The 16,709-nt window shown below is 38.6% G+C and overlaps 1 protein-coding gene across 2 annotated transcripts; it reads left to right on the top strand.

Annotated features, from left to right (window-relative positions):
- The first annotated feature begins 64 nt into the window (after positions 1-64).
- LYRM1 (LYR motif containing 1) lies at positions 65-10,359 on the top strand. Of its 2 annotated transcripts, none has more exons than XM_075179719.1 (4): positions 65-167; positions 3,710-3,887; positions 7,630-7,722; positions 9,466-10,359. In XM_075179719.1, the coding sequence occupies exons 2-4, from the start codon at positions 3,729-3,731 to the stop codon at positions 9,580-9,582; spliced, it is 369 nt and encodes a 122-aa protein (XP_075035820.1). In that variant the 5' UTR covers positions 65-167; positions 3,710-3,728; the 3' UTR covers positions 9,583-10,359. The 2 variants fall into 2 exon arrangements, with proteins under 2 accessions (XP_075035820.1, XP_075035821.1); XM_075179720.1 differs by having other exon boundaries at positions 151-171.
- Positions 10,360-16,709: the final 6,350 nt, after the last annotated feature.

The raw sequence follows: 16,709 nt of genomic DNA, 5'->3' as shown, positions 1-16,709 counted from the left end.
CCCGCTGCGACAGTGAGCGTACTACGCGGTGACGTCACATGAGAGTAGGCCGTACGTGCTGCGGCAGGTTGCGTACTGAACGTGGTGACGTCACATGAGAGGGTAGGTCGTACGTACTTTGCAGTGAGTGTACATTACGTGGTGAAGTCACAGGAGACCGTCCTGAGGTTGGTGATGTAGAGATTGTCTCAGAGCATTGTGGCTGAAGTTACCTATAGGATGTGTGTAGGGGTCACATGGGTACACTTAGTTAATGAGTCTTATAGTGGTAATGTGTGTATAGGTAGAATATCTGTCTCTGACAGGACATGCTGGAGCTTGTAGTTCTACATCCACTAATTGCCTCATGATAAAAGTAGGAATAAACAACGATGGGAACGTACTAAAAGGAATGCGAATTGACTATAATGAATGCAAACTTAACGTTAATGTATATTTTATAAAATATTATACTTAATTATATCTTTAAAACACTTATTGCTAAGATACTTGATTATGTTTTACATGTGGAATGACGGGTATGGAATGACTGCTGTTTTATACGCCGTGTCAATGCAGAAATGTCAGTAAAAAACTTGCATTTCCCCCATATAAACACCCCTATTTGACCCAGATCTCCTAATCCCACACACTAGTCTCTTTGTATATGCGCTCCCACAAACCTATAATCCACTACACAAGTGTCATAATGTGGAATGACGGACGATTACTATGAAATGACAGCTGTTTTATACGGCTTCTGAATGACACAGGAATATATTGAAGACAATAGTCAGTATCATTAAAGGAATAAAATACACGTAAGTGCAGGTACTCACACTATTCTGGAATAAGGTCCATTGTTTAAGAAGCTCTCTCGTTGGCAGCAAACCATAATTGGTCAATATCCAGTTGAAACGTCATTGCCGGTGGCCATCCAGAATGGTTAGATCCAAATGAAACATGGAGCGATCTATGAACAGTCTGAGGCAGGCAAAGGCCAGAACTTGCAGCATATGAAACCAATACTAATTTGTCCCGCAGCAGCAGGATCAACTACTTTCACTGATGCATGCCTGAAAGCACTGTTCCTGATAGAATTTTTTTTTATGTTGAAATTTAAATAACTAATTGCTTTGTTATAGTTTATATTTAGAGGTATTGTTTTTTTGTAAGCAATATTGTTTATTTATTTTCACAGTAGGAAAAAAAAAAAGATAACCGACAATAAATAACAAATCAGAGTCATGTCAGCATGATGCATCAGTATATCAGAGTCATGAAAAGTCCCTAATAGAAAATCTTGGGTCAGACAGTCAGTGGTATTGACTTGATGTAGCCAGCAGAAATTGGGATTCATCAGATCAAGCAAAGTTTTTCCAATCCTCAACTGTCCAGTTTTGGTGATCCTGTGCCCACTGTATCCTCAGTTTCCTTTTTTTAGCTGACAGGCATGGAACCCAGTGTGGTCTTCTGCTGCTGTAGCCCATTCACTTTGAGGTTTAATGTGCTGAGCATTCAGAGATGCGCTTCCACATACCACTGTTTAATACACGTTTATTTGAGTTACTGTCACCTTCCTGTCTGCTTCAACCAGTCTGGCCATTTTCCTTTGACTTCTCTCATTAACAATGTATTTTTGACCACAGAACTGCCACTCACCAAATGATTTTTGTTTTTAACAACACTCTGTAAACTCTAGAGACTGTTGTGTGTGAAAATCCCAGGGGATCGGCAGTTTCTGAAATACTGAAGCCACCTCTTCTGGCACCAACAATCATTCCACGGTCAATGTCACTTAGATCACATTTCTTACCCATTCTGGTATTTAGTCTGAACAACAACTGAACATCTTGACCATATCTGCATGCTTTTATTTATTGAGTTGCTGCCACATAATTGGTGGATTAGCTATTTTCATTAACGAGCAGGTCTACCTAATAAAGTGGCCACTGAGTTCTGCACAATCGCTGCTACGTAGAACAATATTTCAGCAAGCTCTAGCAAATGGTGGATTTAATATAATGGATCAATGGGGAACACATAGTGCTATTTAGTAGTATACACCTTATCAGCAATCACAGAATTATATACTTTAGTAATAGAATAGTGTTTTAACAGCCAAAGCTATTGTTTGTTAAAAGTGTTCAAATGTAACCAATTTTTTTTCCCTTAAACATCATTCAAAAAATAGTTTATATACAATCGCCACCCCTTGGTGTAGAGGGAATGTATTCAGTTCCCATCATCCTAAAGCCATGGGTGTTTGTATCATGTGCCTCTAAGAATTATGGCTGGGAAATAGATGGAACGTGTTGAATACATGTTTTAGAAACCTAGCTCTATGAGCATGGTTAATGCGTCCAATATATTTGTAGTTGCATGGACAGGGTAACATATATATATATATATATATATATATATATATATATATATATATATTACATATTTGGTATTACAGTTGATAAAGGATTTTATAAAGAACTTAAAACTATGACTGAAAAGATATTGACAAGTGTTGTCTATAGGAGCATGTTACACACTGTGAACCACAACATTTAAAACAGCCTACAGTTTTTGAGTGTAACCACATCATACTAGGGTCTATTTTACCAGGTTGTATGGATTTAAAAAAAGATGTATCTAATATAGTATGTAAAGTATTTGCTCTTTTAGAAATAGTTGGATGGGTTGAGACACTAGATTTTAATATTGGAGTGTCAAGATAGAATAGTTTGTGTTTTTTCTGTTTTTTTTTTTACAATATTTTTTATTAAATGAGACAAGCTGCTAATGCGATATATAGATAAACTAAAGTCAAATATATGTAATTTATCTCTGTCGTCTTTTTACATTGTGAAGAAATAGAATTGGATACTGTTTCAAATTGTCAATTAAGACTTTGGAAACTCTGAAGATTATGGAGACATTGTGCATGAAAAGAGAAACTAAAGAGTCTAATCAGTTATATTATTGAGGCAACTCTTGTAATGATTGCTATTATAGAGTAAAAAATTAGTTTCATTTAGTTTCTTGCGAAACGTTTAAATAATGTCATCCACCGTTGGGAGGGTGATCTACAGAGGAGTGATCTGTGCTTTTGAAGGTGGGGTTAAAAGAATTGTGATTAAGAGTTGTTGTAAATGTATTAATAGAATACTCTTCACTATTCCAAATAAAAAGAGATCATCTATACAACACCTATAGAGGAGCAGGTTGGACCTGAGATTACTGCCTCAAATGAACTGCTCTTTGAACACACCCATGTAGAGGTTGGTGAAGCATGGGGCGAACCTGGTTCCCATTGTTGTTCCCAAAATCTGTTATAAACTGATTGAAGTGTAGAATAATCTCACATTGACCCTCTGAGGTCTGGATATATTTCAAAAGGTAATGTTCTTAATACTGTTTTGATATGGTATATTAGTGTATAAGACCTGGACAAATTTCCCAGGAAGTGAGTTGTCACGTATTTAGGACCTCACACACCATGGAGTTGTAGGTAATGATCAACATAAGCTGAAAGATTGTGAGTGGTCCAGCACAAGGTATTATGGGACATCTAATTGGAATGTTTCTTTTAGATCAAAAGGAAAGGGTCGTTGTAGGCAATTCAGTTAACTAACAAAACAAAAATCAAATTTGATTTATAGATTTTACTTGCTTTTCATTTGTATACACTGAGCGTGAGCAAAGTAATATGTTGTTAATGGTCATCAATTTTTTCCAGATATACATATGTTTCTAAGATGACAGCAGTGACACGTCAAGAAGTTCTTAACCTTTATCGCCAAATTTTCCGGATTGCAAGGAAATGGAAATCTGTATCAGAACTGGAGGACGAGACCATACAGGAGAAACAGTACATAGTGGATGAAGCCAGGAAGTTGTTTCATAAAAATAAAAACGTATGTACCTGACAGGGCACAGTCCTAAAGCTGGCCGCACACAGTAAGATGCAGCCTGTTCAGTCAGTGTCTAATTTAGCCCTACAAGTGGGAGGGCCAACCGGTCAGATCTAGACAGTTACTGGTCACATACATGTGGCTCTAAGCATCTTGTAACCACACAGTGGTAGCAGCTACCATACAGCTACATTTTCAGACAGGAACAATTGCAATACGGCCAAATAGATTTCAGTCGTTCTCAGCCACCTTTTGTGGTAGTTGTAGAGCTGATGAAATTGGAATGCGTAGCCAACTTAACACACTCAAAGCAATATGTCTGACGTAAACTCATTGTAACATAATGTGTAAAACTAAACATAATTGAATTCTAACTTTCTCATTAAAAATACATTTTCTTTATTATATGTAGTTCTTTTTGGATCTGCTGAGTAGGAGTATTTCTTTAGCTTCAGATCTCATGGTTATGATTACTGTTTATTGACCAAGAGTTGCAGTGAGCCCTCCAGGCTTGTAAAGAATAAAATCACATGAGAATATAACTTTTAAGTGCTATATTAATTTAAAGGGAAGATACTAAACCTATAAATCTTATTCAGCTCTATTATCTATGCAAACATTGTAAGATGTCATCTGATGGGTACAAATGGGAAATGTCAGACTTAATCGCATCTTACCATGTATATGGGCAGCACAGTGACGTAGTGGTTAGCACTTCTGCCTCATAGCGTTGGGGTCATGAGTTCATTTCCCGACCACGGCATTATCTGTGTGGAGTTTGTATGTTCTCCCCGTGTTTGCGTGGGTTTCCTCCGGTTTCCTCCCACACTCCAAAAACATACTGGTAGGTTAATTGGCTGCTATCTAAATTGACCCGAGTCTGTCTCTGTCTGTGTGTGTATGTTAGGGAATTTAGACTAAGCTCAAATGGGGCAGGGACTGATGTGAATGAGTTCTCTGTACATCGCTGCAGAATCAGTGGCGTTGTATAAATAAATGATGATGATGATTGTTGCAGCATGTAAATACCTGTATTGCTGTAAGAATCTTAGACGTCCAGTGTCAGTGAGTTGAACTTAACCCTCCATAAGCAATTCTATCACTATAACTGTTAGCAATCAATATACAGAGCCATACTGTCTGTCATGTGTTGTTATATTAAGTGCATCAGCCAAAGTTGTGTGCTTATATTTGACCACACAGCGATTTTACGAGCAGACAGATCATTTGCTGCTATTTGCCTGTAACATCATTCACAGAACTGAGCGTGTTCAATGTCCTGTCAGTCTGAAGGCACTGTCAGCGCAAACCTTGTGTGTGTGACAGCTGTGCACCATCCAATGAAGCGGTTCTATGTAGGAGAGAGAGAGACATGTGCAGGCAGGAATAGAAAAGGCACTAACTAACTTGGGTGCAAGTGTAAGAAAATAAAAAGTCCTGGAAACTAAACTTTAATATATCAAAATGTAAAATAATGCAGGCGGGACACACAAATCCGAAAGCAGAATACAAAGTGAATGGTAGTTTACTGTTAACAGTAACAGGAAAGGGAGTAGTAGCTCCAGAAGAGGTAGTCAACCAGTAGAATAGTTGGTTGTATAAGAAGAGGTATTGATAACAATCAGAGGGATGTTTTATTGCCTCTTTACAGGTCGCTGGTAAGACTTCAGCTCAAGTATTGTGTACAGTTCTGAAGGCCCTATCTCCATAAAAGACACTAATTAAATAGAAAATACAGAAACAATATTAATGTAAATGCAGATGATCAATTTACTAGGAAAAGTGACACCACTATGGTATTTTGTGTCTCGCTGACGTCACTGGTTCTTAGTGATTTGATGGGCAACACTCATGCATATTGCTTCAGAAATGAACAGCAAGTTCATATATTTGACATGAGAATTTGTAAGAGGCTCCTGTCCTAAGAGCTTATTTTAAATGATGGCGGTAGAAGTGGCTACCACCGTATACACCCTACTTTCACCACTGATAGGGATTGTATGTTTTCAAATCCTGTGTTTCTTTATGAACTTGTTTCTACAATCCAAGACCGTTCTACGGACTCCCTAAGGATCATTTACACACAACATAAGGAGCAGACCTGGGGCTAGATTTACTAAACGGCGGGTTTGAAAAAGTGGAGATGTTGTCTATGGCAACCAATCAGATTCTAGCTTTCATTTATTTAGTGCATTCTACAAAATGACAGCTAGAATCTGATTGGTTGCCATAGGCAACATCCCCACTTTTTCAAACCCGCAGTTTAGTAAATATACCCCCTGGGCTGCTTCTGTACGCGTGTGATTGTGTACTTGTGCACACACAAATGATGGCCTCCAGTACATTAATCTGCTCTAGGTCTGGGGGTTTGCAGATACATCTGAAAATGTTGGAAACAGTAAAAATGTCGAGGCCAATCTACTACCACATTGGGAACCCCCTGGCCACCCTTACCCGGGTTCTTTAAGTTTTACATTTTGTACTGCTTAGTTCAGCCTCGCTGAGAGTGAAGGGAGATCAGGGTTGTCTTTATCACGTATGCCACTTTTTTGTCCTTGAGGATTTGTATGTTTTTTTTACACTGATTAAGGTGTACCTTGAAACACTTTCTCCCATAGAAGTGCAGCTAGAAGGTGCAATATGTGTCCCATTAATATACACTATATTGTTTACACCCCTATAAATACATTATTTGCATCTCGTCCCCCAAACCAAAATCTTGTATTTGCATGTTCATACAAAAGTAGGTGTATTCGGCAAGAAGCACCCTGTACCGCCAGCTCTTCCCAGCGGACTGTGAAAACATTTGCAGTATGCAGATGCCACCTCCGTGGCCCACAGATCCATGCACTTCCCAGGGTGCAGTTGATTTGTGACATCACAATGGGCATTTGAAGTGCGGTTTCCCCTTATTGTCTAACACCCAGGAATATTCATACTATTTAGTGTACATGGGAAAACCTTTATTATATATAGAATATAGCATAAGTTGTGCTGTGCAGAGGGTGTATCCATGGACAAATCCTGGGGAAGTACTTGGAAATTGCCATATAATACATGGAAGAATATATAAATCTTTCCTTTTTGAAGGTTTAGGGCATATAAATAATGTGTAAAAACAAATGTACTCCCTTGGCTGAAAGGATCCCAGGTCCTGATTGATTTATAATGCTACATAAAGATTCTGTACTGCTACTGGGTAACACTGTTTAATTGATTATATTATAAAAAAACATTTTTATAAACACAGATCGTATCTTAGGTGGGAGCCCTCATTGCTTCCATAACGCTAAGCACAAGACTACTATTGTCAGACAGCAGAATAACATCACTGTGTGTTAATTGGGATTTTGAAAATAATTACATAGGATCAGTGATAGATGTAAATGCAGTCCATTTGGACCCTGCTGGGTATGTGCCCATTTAATGGTACCAACACAAATGATCATCTATAAACTGCAGTAAAACAGTGCGCCCCAGTGGTCAAATTATGAGTTTTCTGTTGCATTACAAACTCATTATGATTTTGCACGAAAAAATACCCTGTGTGGTTAAAAAAAAAAAAACTGGACATGGTTAAAATATTTTTATGACGTGATTTATTTGTAAAAATGTATATAATGTATATGCTTAAATTCTTAAAGGAACATATGGGCATAAATACTGCCAGACCCCAGTTAGGCAGTGTTCCCTTGCTGTACTTATAGTATAAACCCAATACACTTTCTTCTTTTTGTCATGCTAGATAACACGTATAGAAGCTATCCACCAATGTATAGAAGAATGCAAGGCGCGAGTTGAAATTGGTTTACATTATGGAATACCGTACCCCAGACCTGTAAGTATTTCTGTGTAATGGAACAGCTTGCTTTATTGTAGGTTACTTAATGATACTTACTTTAATAAATCGCTTTACTCCCAATAAATGAAGGTAAAATTACTTCTCAATCTTGCAGATCAGATCTGGCATGTGGTTGGTGATAACAAACTGATTGTGAGTTATCATCAATAATCTAATTGTTAAATTGCACCCAGTAAGAGCCAACCTTTTGACCCAAGAGCAGACCAGCTGGCTCTACCTGGTGTTGACTAGTTTGTACATAAATCTGGCCTCTTGGCACTTTGAGCGCGGACCTGCCTGTATGTGAGCATCGTAAGTGTGGAGACAGCTTGCAGACTGATCTCTGCTATGTGTGGCTGCTTGTAGTTAATGACGTCTTGTGAGTATATTGTATAGTTATAGGTTTAACTCCCTTATTACTTTTTTGTGGTTTTGCAGGAACCCAAATGTCCCCTCTGCACTGGTGATACTGCCCTGCAACCCCTTTGTTGGACAGTTTGTTTACAGACGGGCTACACTTGCTGTCATTCTCATAGCCTGTCCTATAGTGATTCAGTTATACCATTACAGAAGGGCGAGCAGTGTACTGGCAGGATGCATGCTATAGTGCCCTGAAATCAAATGCCACTGTTATCAGCTCTACACTCTTTATCATCCTTCCTTTCCTGTGCTGACTGTTACATTACACGTGTCCTCAAAATGTAAAATAGCACCTATTCTCCAAACATTCCGGGAATTGTGAACATTATAAGCTTACTTAATAGATCCACAAACCGCATCATTTTACAAATTGTCTGCATTAGGAAAGGTTTTATAAAATAAATTCTGTGGTGCTGTATTTTGTTAAGGGTATACATACGTTTTAATAGCTTAAAGTTTGTCCTTTAAAATGCATTCCATTTTTGAATCTTTATTTAAATATTGCAATTGCCTTATTGTAGCTCTAATGAACTGAAAATTAATTAATAAATACTGGTATCATGTATAAATAGAGATCAAACCAGAGAAGAAATACGCAAGTATATCCTATATTATACGTGGTACCAGCTGTATGGCAATATAAATGCCCATATATGTGTACAAAACAGAAAGACAGTTGTTGTCAGCGCTTATCCTTAACACTGCATATCTGTGTGTATCTAGCAAAATAAGAACATGAGGTATTAGTTCATATTTTGATCAAAACCGATATGCAGTGTGAAGAATAAGCGCTGACAACTGTCTTTTTGTTTTGTATACATATATGGGCATTTATATTGCCATGCAGCTGGTACCATACACAATATGGGATATACCAAGTGCTGGCTTATTGCCATGCAGCTGGTACCATATGTAATATGGGATATATCAAGCACAGGCTTATTTCTTCTCTGGTTTTGTATCAAAATATTGCCTTATGTTGTCTTAGCTGCTGTCCACTAAGCCTATTTAAGGCACATTTGGGTGTGACTTAGAAGCCAGCTTGCTAGTTGTAAGCCTCTATACCTGAGAGGTGAGTGCATCTGATTTTAACTGCATTTTAATGGTGTTTGAAGCATATAGGTCAATGTAGGACCTGCATACCATGATATATCCTTGACTCTGGGATGCAGGCTTAAATGTTTTGATCAAAATATGAACCTCATGTTGTCGTTTTGCTAGATACACACAGATATGCAGTGTTAAGGATAAGTGCTGACAACAACTGTCTTTTAGTTTTATATAAATGAGAGATTAACCTGTTCTTTGTTGCATCCGTAGACCTATCTCCCTCCTATGGGACTTGCCATACCACACAGTAAAACTATGCGCACACAGGAGAAGCTGAGGAAGCAAGCCACGCCCCTCTACTTGAAGTCATATGATGAAATCTCATAATATCAGTAAGACATGTTTAAGTACATAATACGGCACATTGACTGGCCACATCTGGACTTACAGCATGAAGTACAGTTTGGCTAGATCTATCCAAAGGATGTGGCCTGGAGGCCAGTTTGGATCAAATTGGTTCGCTATTCCTTACTCATATAATACTCTTGTGATTATTAGCAAATGTGGGTGCTCATACAAACTGCATCCTTCTTATTAAAGATGGCCTTGGTACAGCTTTACGGTGGTATTGCACAGGCTATTAGTTGCGTGATTTTGTAGTGTTGCTGAGATGTCACATGATAAATGTATCTGCATGTAGAATGCATTTACATCCCTTGCTGCTAGGATGGTTACCTGTCTAATTGTTCTGTTAAACATTTACTGGAGGTGCCTGAGTAATCTTACTGTTCATGTAGACCAGGGCTGTCCGGCCAACTGACAGCCCACAGCCTGGAGAAGACTCTTTATGGAGCTTTTGGGAAGCCCAGGTCCAGAAGACACAAGTATGATATCATTTGTTGAATAGTATCTGGCCTGTACACACCTGGATATAATGAAAATGCAGCTGTTTTCATGGCAATCCATGGACTCAGCTGTTGTAGACATTACTAGATTTATTCTGTTGATGTTTGTTGACACGCTTACCCATTTTATCTTCTAGATTCGTATCTACACCATTCTCTCTATGTAAAAAAAAACGTAAAGTCAAATTAAACTATTTCATTCTCAGCTTTCTTTATGGTTCATTTATGTTTATTAAAATATAATTGTGATTATCAATAACGTTTTGTTTGCTTGTATTTAAAGGGGAATGGTCTGTTCTGGTACAGTTATGTTAATTGAATGATATACCATGTACAAGAAACTTGAGGAATGAAGGATAATCAGACTATGGAACACTTTGCCTACAAAGGCAGCTGTGGCCAATTAATTAAGTGGACTGGATACCTTTTTTAATGCAAAAAATGGTATATTCAGATATAATTATTGTATTGCATTTTTTTGAGGTAATTGCTCTAAGGAATGAATCCAGTTGGCATTAATGGTGCTGGGAAAGAATTATTTTTACCACTGTGAGGATAACTGAGGTATTGCATTGCCTTCCTCTGGCATCCTGTGGAAATACGGTCATTCACCAGCAAAATATTTTACTCTTAGTCAGAGCTTATCCATTGCTCTTAGAGCCTGGGTTGAAAACGTGTGAGTGGTCTACGGGAAGGGGCACCATAGTATAAAAAAGCAAAAAAATAAATAAAACAATACATAGATAGTAGTGCAGCTTTAAACATACACATGAGCGTGTTCACCAGGTAAATAAAACAAACAGGTCTTGGGGATCCCGTGTAGCTTCTTATCCGATGACTGCAAACACAGGCAGCACAAGCTCCTCAAGATCAGTTTGTTTGATAGGTCCAAGATCTTGCAGGATTTTTCTCCCCTCTTAGATGAAATTTAATCAGATTTTAGACCACTATACGGTCCACTTAAATCCTACCAAACAGACAAAATCTAATTATTTAAAAATGACTGGCAGAGAGACAGTGATTACAATAACTGGAAAATCAAGAACGGTCTGCACCCATGTACACGGCACTGGGCCAGGAGCATGACTTTAAAGAACTTAGACAGGCAGGAGGGGGTTGTAGATAAAATGCGAAGGAAACACGGATGTACATTTATTAAACTGCAGGTTTGAAAAAGTGGAGATGTTGCCTATAGCAACAAATCAGATTCTAGTTATCATTTATTTAGTACATTCTACAAAATGACAGCTATAATCTTATTGGTTGCTATAGGCAACATCTCCAGTTTTTTAAACTCGCAGTTTAGTAAATATATCCCATGCTGTCATAGACACATGGTTGATATGAAAATGCTTTGCTGTGATTGATAAAACTGTATTTTGTGTTTCAAGTAGGACACCCTTGTTCTGCTACTAGCTGGTCCGACATCTAAGAGTGTGTGGCTCCAAAATTAGACAACTGCGGGCAGCTAGAGTGTCAGCTCTATGTCCTACCTTTCACTTCATCTTAGACCCACAGAGTTCAGCTGTCACTGCTTTTTGTATATCTCTTTGGCTGCTGGTTGCACTAAGCCCAACTGTCGGCATCCTGGATTTTGCGTCAAGGGTGCAGGGTATTGCCTTCTCTATTATAGCTATATACAGCCAGGGGGTGGTAAAGTAGCCTCCACCTCCTCCATTGCCCTGCGCAACATGGATCAATCATCCCCCCCACTCTCTCATTACCTACCCTATGTAATCCACATTCATCCACATCTCTCCATCATGCACCTACTCACTTTCACCAGACTTCTCTACAAACTCCTCTCTCCAGTATCCTATTTCACCCTTCCCTATTATTATTTTTTCCCCTCCACCACTTCCCTCCTTGCTAGTCTGTACACAGGAAGTTCAATCCTTACTGTCTGCTCACATTTCTCATTCCAGCCTACAAGTTTCCATCCACCTCATACTTACATTCCCTCCAACCTTATCCACATATTACCACTCCCCCCCCCCTCCCCTTTTCCTGTGAATGTTAGACCATAAGAGCTGTTTGTAATAAACTCCTTTCTGTCCATGAATCTTGTTTCAAGATCCCTCACTCTCTATACTATGCTATACACTACATCCCTTGCAGACTGTCTTCCCCACTGTCCGACGCTACTGAGCATTGTGGCCACATTGTATAGCAATTAGAGATGCTCAGGCTCGGTTCCCCGCGAACCGAAAAAACCTGAACTTAGCAGATTCGTGTACCGAGCCACTTTCGTGCGCCCTCGGAATTGAAAACGAGGCAAAACATCAATGTTGTCGGATCTCGCTAGTTTTGGATTCTATAAGTACCGTCCTCCATGGCAATCCAGCACCATTTCACATAGGAACACAGAAGGGGTAGCACAGTTCTTGGCAGTCCGTAGAGCAGTTGGGCAGCATCATAGGTAGAATAGAAAGAGGAGGGGTAGCAGTGTTCTTCAAAGTCTACAGTGACATTCAGGAGAGCTCCATTGCTAATTGTCATTGCTGAAATAAAATACTAAGGCTGACAGGCTTCATGTAAATCTGCAGTTGCATTGTACAGTGTTATATAGGTAACACACAAAGAGGAGAGCTCCATTGCTAATTGTCATTGCTGAAATACAAATAATAGGTCTGGCAGTCTTGGTCTTCTAAATCTGCAGTCTTTGTTTGAAAATAATATTGGGACCTGTGAGGTGGTTAAAATTGACTGCAAATTACTTGAAATTAGTGTTATTGGAGGGGGGGAAGCAAAAATATGTGATTTTAGCAAAAAAAAAATAATAGGGATCCAAAACACGCAAGGGCAGTTTTGCCAATACCAAAACCAAAACATGAAGTTAATCTTGATCCAAAACCAGAACACGGAGGTGAACATCTCTAATAGCAATCCTGTCACACTGCACTAGAAGTTGGCCATGTAGGGCCATTTTAAAATATATGGAAACTAGAATAAAATGTATATTACAGTAAAACTTCATTACTTATCACATATAATTAAGGCTATAGCTGATTAAACATTGTCCTGTTTCCTACAACTGGGCTGAATTTAAGATATTGTCAAGAACATTGATATAGTTAAAATTATTACTGGAGCTGACTGCTGATGTTATCTAAAAAATATAACCTCAAATTGAACATACTACTGGGAACAGACAAGCACAATTCTTTGAGTTAGCTCTGCTGAACATAGATATGCTGCCAAACTACACATATTTGGGAACTAGAACTAAAATAGCCAGGAGCAATAAAAGAAATAGTCACACTGGAATAAACAATGCCCAATTATTTTTGCTGCATTGTGTTTGGTAGTGTGCAGTATATTTTGATTGATGACAGCTTCATGTCCAGATACAGTAACTTCTAAAGACAAATGATTAGTTTACAATACAATGCCTGATCACACTTTGTGATGTACTTAAACTAGCAAAATTTCCTCTTGAAATTCTCTCTGGTTGTCATTAGAAACACATTTTAGGCACCTTTGTGGCTTATTTAGAGTTATATGCTTTTACGCTCTGAATGTATGAAAAAACAACAACTTATTTGTGTATGTTGACTTGGGTGCATCTCAAGATGCTTTAAAAATCAAGTGGGTATTTAATTTCCTGCAGTAATCCAAATGGAAATGACAAATAAGCAATGTGAATATAATCGAGCTGCAACACTAATGAATTAACTACTATCAGCTGGAGATGTCGATACACAATGAGAAGTGGCTAGATAGTGCTGCTTATAGTCCTCATTATGTTTGTGTATGATTGCACCAGCCCTCCAGAAGCGCCTCCTAATAGGTGTCTCGGAGAATGCATCCAAATGTAATTATATCCCAATTACGTGAACATGTCCTTACTGCGCTGCGCTTTCTCTGGCCTACTCCCATTAAATCTGTAAAACGTTACAGATTTAAATGTGAAAAGGTGCTCTAAATGCACTGCATTGTAACACTATGCATAGCGTACCCATTATGTGATATGTATCAACCACCAATGGCTGATGTCCAAATCTCAATTATATACATTTTTGTTGTTAGTGACTCTAATTTCCTAGTCTCTGAGTAGCAAACATTGAGGATGCCACCTGTGGGCCCTGTTCTGTAAATGATCACGTTTTAAATCATTTTTGTCCATGTGTCAAGAATAGATGGAAGCCAAATGTTTAGGTGGGTTGACATGGTAGGACAGGGGATGCTCTATTGGTCATCAAGAATAGATCAAGAATAGATGGAAGCCAAATGTTTAGGTGGGATCACATGGTAGGACAGGGGATGCTCTATTGGTCAGGCCATAGCACCCATGTTACCAGTTGAAGGGCGGAGGAGAGTAGAGTGTCCTTGGGAATGGTGTGGTTCCCAGATGCCTTCTGACTTTATCCGTCGTGTGCTAGGTGGTACAATGCTACTAACAGCTGAATCACATTCATTAGACACAGAAAGTATTATTAATTGTACACCATTGCATGAGTCTATGGATAGACCTTTGGACAGATTATGCCGAGAAATTTCTGCTGGATACTTAACATCATGGATTAAAATGGTGACAACAGACCGAAGAAACGTTTACATCACATACATCTGATAAATGGCAGCGTAAAGCTCAGAAATCTGATTTCCTGTTGGGATCACAAATCTGTGGTACTTCTTCTGACCACTTCAGCATTCTGATTGTGGTCTTACTGTACATACACATGAAGTGTACAAATAAAATAATGATGTTTGTGTCATTTAATGATTTCTTGGTGCTCTTTTCTACAATGCAAAGTGGTTTTTTTACAGATTACAATTAGATTTGTTTGTTCAGGGTAGGTGTCCAAATGCAAAATAAGTAGCAACTGAAGCCCCCCAAGTAGCACGTCAGATTCTTCCACTATGCATCCATTTTCTGCACAAGCGATCTGGTCTGTGGAGTTCTCTAACAATTTGTACTATTAGCAAAAACACGCCTTCATTGCTGATAATTACTTCCACAGAGCAATAAATTGTTTTTTCAACTTTTACAAGATATTGTCTGGGGTCCACTTGATTTGCCCTAAGTCTCCTGCTTATAGTTTGGTTCACTATTAAAATTGATACCTCATATAGTACACTGTGTGATGCATAATGACATAAATCTACATGACTTCCAAATCATGTACAGCTATAGGATCTATATATATATATATATATATATATATATATATATATATATACATATATATAGGATATATATAGCTATCCACAACGCAAAGGACTTGTTTTCCAGATAAGATTTTGTTTTTCCCATAATTTGCAGCACCATACCTAAGCTATACTAAATCATCATTTATTTATTTCCTAATTCCGCAGCACTGTACACAGAACGCACTCAGATCAGTCCCTGCCTCTCATAGAGCTTATAGTCTAAATTCCCTAACACATACACACAGAGACAGACTAGGGTCAATTTGATAGCAGCCAATTAACCTACTAGTATGTTTTTGGAGTGTGGGAAAAAAAACGGAGGAAACCCACGCAAACACTGGGAGAACGTACAATCTCTACACAGATAGGGCCATGGCCGGGAATCAAAACTCATGACCCCAGTGCTGTGAGGCAGAAGTGCTAACCACTAAGACGCCGTGCTGCCCACATGACATATTATTCTAAATTATCCCGGTCTTATCCCAGGCTGCCTCCAACACCCTGCTGTAAAGTACTGTTCCTTTGGCCTGATTCAGAGTTGGATATATGCTAGTTTGCGCAGCGTATCTTACATGAAATCGCACTGTGCATGCTTAACAAATGGTGTACACTATTGCGTGGAATTCATATCCCAACACACGTCCCCTTACAACTTGAGAGGAAGGAATGGGTGGAATAACGTAGCCCATGTACAGTAAGGGCAAATATGGCTCACTCAGACCTGGACGTTTGTGTAAATACACATGTTTTCAGACGTATGATAATGATGACCGAGACAACTTAAGTGAGGTTTGGTTGTGTACGTGGAATTTCACATGCGTGTAGCTTGCTAGCAAAAAGCGAATGTCCGCCATTGTTTATTATTTGTTAATTATTATGTGCTAGGCTTCTGACATGTATATGCTCACTCTGCAGCCATGGACTTTGCAATAGAATTTTTTTTTTTAGACAATTCAAACTTTCTAAATTATTTGAATCTACCTGTGTGTCTCTAAATGTAACAGAATATGCAGAGGCAAATGCATCCTCAGATTTATTTGGTTCTGAATAAGGACGGATATACCCCATAGTTGCGTATGGGTTTTGTTTTGGGTTTTTTTTAAATGGAACTTCCGTTCATTTTGCATACAACTCAGTCAGGCCCTGTGTGCGTATGACATTATCGCCAAACAGCAACACTTTTTTCCTTTGTTTTTCTGAGCATTCTGGGTAACTGATTAATGTATAGAAGATTCCTTACCTGTACCCGTTTACATCTCCGTGAGGAAGAAACATGTACACCAACCTGATGTGCCAATCTGATGCAAGAACACAAAGCTATCCAGCTGGCAGCCGCCCAGATTCTGACAAATTAAAATAAATTATTGTCTAAAATATTTTTGAATGAATGCCTACCTATGTCACAATCTACAGCCAATTAGGTCTAAAGCTGCCAAATTGAGCGTCACAATCATA

This window comes from Mixophyes fleayi, chromosome 7 (genome assembly GCF_038048845.1).
Source record: "Mixophyes fleayi isolate aMixFle1 chromosome 7, aMixFle1.hap1, whole genome shotgun sequence".
In the NCBI taxonomy this organism is placed as follows: domain Eukaryota; kingdom Metazoa; phylum Chordata; class Amphibia; order Anura; family Limnodynastidae; genus Mixophyes; species Mixophyes fleayi.
The sequence above is the reverse complement of the archived record's forward strand: the minus strand, read 5'-3'. Positions and strand labels throughout refer to the sequence as shown.

Bases quoted from the DNA above. Each gene is read 5' to 3' on its own strand.
- LYRM1 (XM_075179719.1), top strand. From the start codon at position 3,729: ATGACAGCAGTGACACGTCAAGAAGTTCTTAACCTTTATCGCCAAATT. The intron at 3,888-7,629 runs GTATGTACCTGA...TTGTCATGCTAG, and splicing joins TGTTTCATAAAAATAAAAAC to ATAACACGTATAGAAGCTAT. The intron at 7,723-9,465 runs GTAAGTATTTCT...TTGCATCCGTAG, and splicing joins GAATACCGTACCCCAGACCT to ACCTATCTCCCTCCTATGGG.